We start from the raw sequence: 1,445 nt of genomic DNA, 5'->3' as shown, positions 1-1,445 counted from the left end.
TATGTGTGTGTGGTGTGTGCAAGAGTGTGTGTGAGAGATGTGTGTGATGTGTGTGAAAAAGATATATGTGTGTGTGTGGTGTGTGCAAGACTGTGTGTGAGAGATGTGTGTGATGTGTGTGTGTGTGAGTGAGTGTGTGTGTGAGAGAGAGAGAGATATGTGTGTGGTGTGTGCAAGAATGAGGACTGAGATGAGAAGAATTTTTTCATTTAGAAGGAGGTGAATCTGTGAAATTATCTACCACAGAAAATTGTGGAGGCCACATCACTGAATCCATTTTAGAATTAAAAATAGATTTTCAGATACTAAAATAATCAAGGGGTCTGGAAAGAAAGTGGAATTATGACATTATGTTCAATGTCAGGGGCTGCTAATGGGCTGAATGGCCTACTCCTGCTCCTAGTTTCTGTGAGATTGAAGCATCTAGAACTGTTGAACTCAATGTTGAGTCCAGGAGGCGTCAGTCCTCAAGTTTGTGCTGAGATTGACTGTAGCAGCCCAGGGGCTCTCTCCTGTTACTACTTCTGCTAGTCTCAGAACCAGTTGACCGCAAATGTTACTGCACGATCCCCACCGTCACCTGTTTTCTCACAGTCTTCCTCATCACTGTTGTCAGAGCAATCGTCCTCTCCATCACATCGCCAAGACAACCGGATACAACGGCCTGACTTGCAGCGGAACTGGTCTGTGGTACATTGTGAGGCAGCTGGGGTAAGAATAGACAACACAGCAGGTTTGTCCCATAGTCTTACAGGAATTAGAACTTCTCGTTTGGTTACTCGTGCCAAACGTCAGAACAATGTTTGCGATCTTCGTTCAGACGAAGGTCAATGTTAAAAAAGAAAACTCACTGCAATTTTTCTCGTCGGACTGATCGTCACAGTCAAAGTCACCATCACATCTCCAGCCAGCGTTGATGCAGAGCCCACTGTTGCAGAGAAATTCACCTGATCGACATGGGTGATGGGACGCTGCAGAAAGTGACCAAAAATAGAACCCAATTAGTCCACATGTGAAGCTCGTACCTCAACAGCTGGTGTCAGATTTTATTCCAAATTAGCGATAATATTTCTCAACAATAATTGAACAGAGCTTCCTGGGAGATTAAAATCAGATAGCCTGGAAAAGAGTGAAAAAGAAAAATCAAAATACGTCCCTTGTTGCAATTTCAGGTGAGGAGATTATTGTACACGGAGTTGGCATGTGTGCCTGCATTTCAGCACCTCTGCCACCAGGGGATCACAGTGAGCTACAATCAAAAGTTGTCAGCGAACACAGTACCTTTTAAGAGATAGTAGGAACTGCAGATGCTGGCGAATCTGAGATAACAAGGTGTAGAGCTGGATGAACACAGCAGGCCAAGCAGCATCAGAGGAGCAGGAAGGCTGACGTTTCGGACCTAGACCCTTCTTCAGAAAAGACCCTTCTTTTTCTGAAGAAGGGTC

At 44.6% G+C, this 1,445-nt stretch overlaps 1 protein-coding gene across 3 annotated transcripts in view; it reads right to left on the bottom strand.

Moving 5' to 3' along the window:
• The window catches only part of lrp4 (low density lipoprotein receptor-related protein 4), a 359,208-nt gene that overhangs the window by 97,790 nt on the left and 259,973 nt on the right, over positions 1–1,445 (bottom strand). For all 3 annotated transcript variants that reach the window (XM_048607192.1, XM_048607193.1, XM_048607194.1), the window contains 2 exons: positions 852–971; positions 581–706 (listed from right to left, as the gene is read on the bottom strand). In XM_048607192.1, the coding sequence (XP_048463149.1) occupies positions 581–706; positions 852–971 (246 nt within the window). The remainder of the gene's footprint in view (positions 1–580; positions 707–851; positions 972–1,445) is intronic.

The sequence above is a fragment of the Rhincodon typus genome, chromosome 17, assembly GCF_021869965.1.
Source record: "Rhincodon typus isolate 14 chromosome 17, sRhiTyp1.1, whole genome shotgun sequence".
NCBI lineage: Eukaryota > Metazoa > Chordata > Chondrichthyes > Orectolobiformes > Rhincodontidae > Rhincodon > Rhincodon typus.
This window is presented reverse-complemented; position numbering and strand designations above follow the sequence as displayed.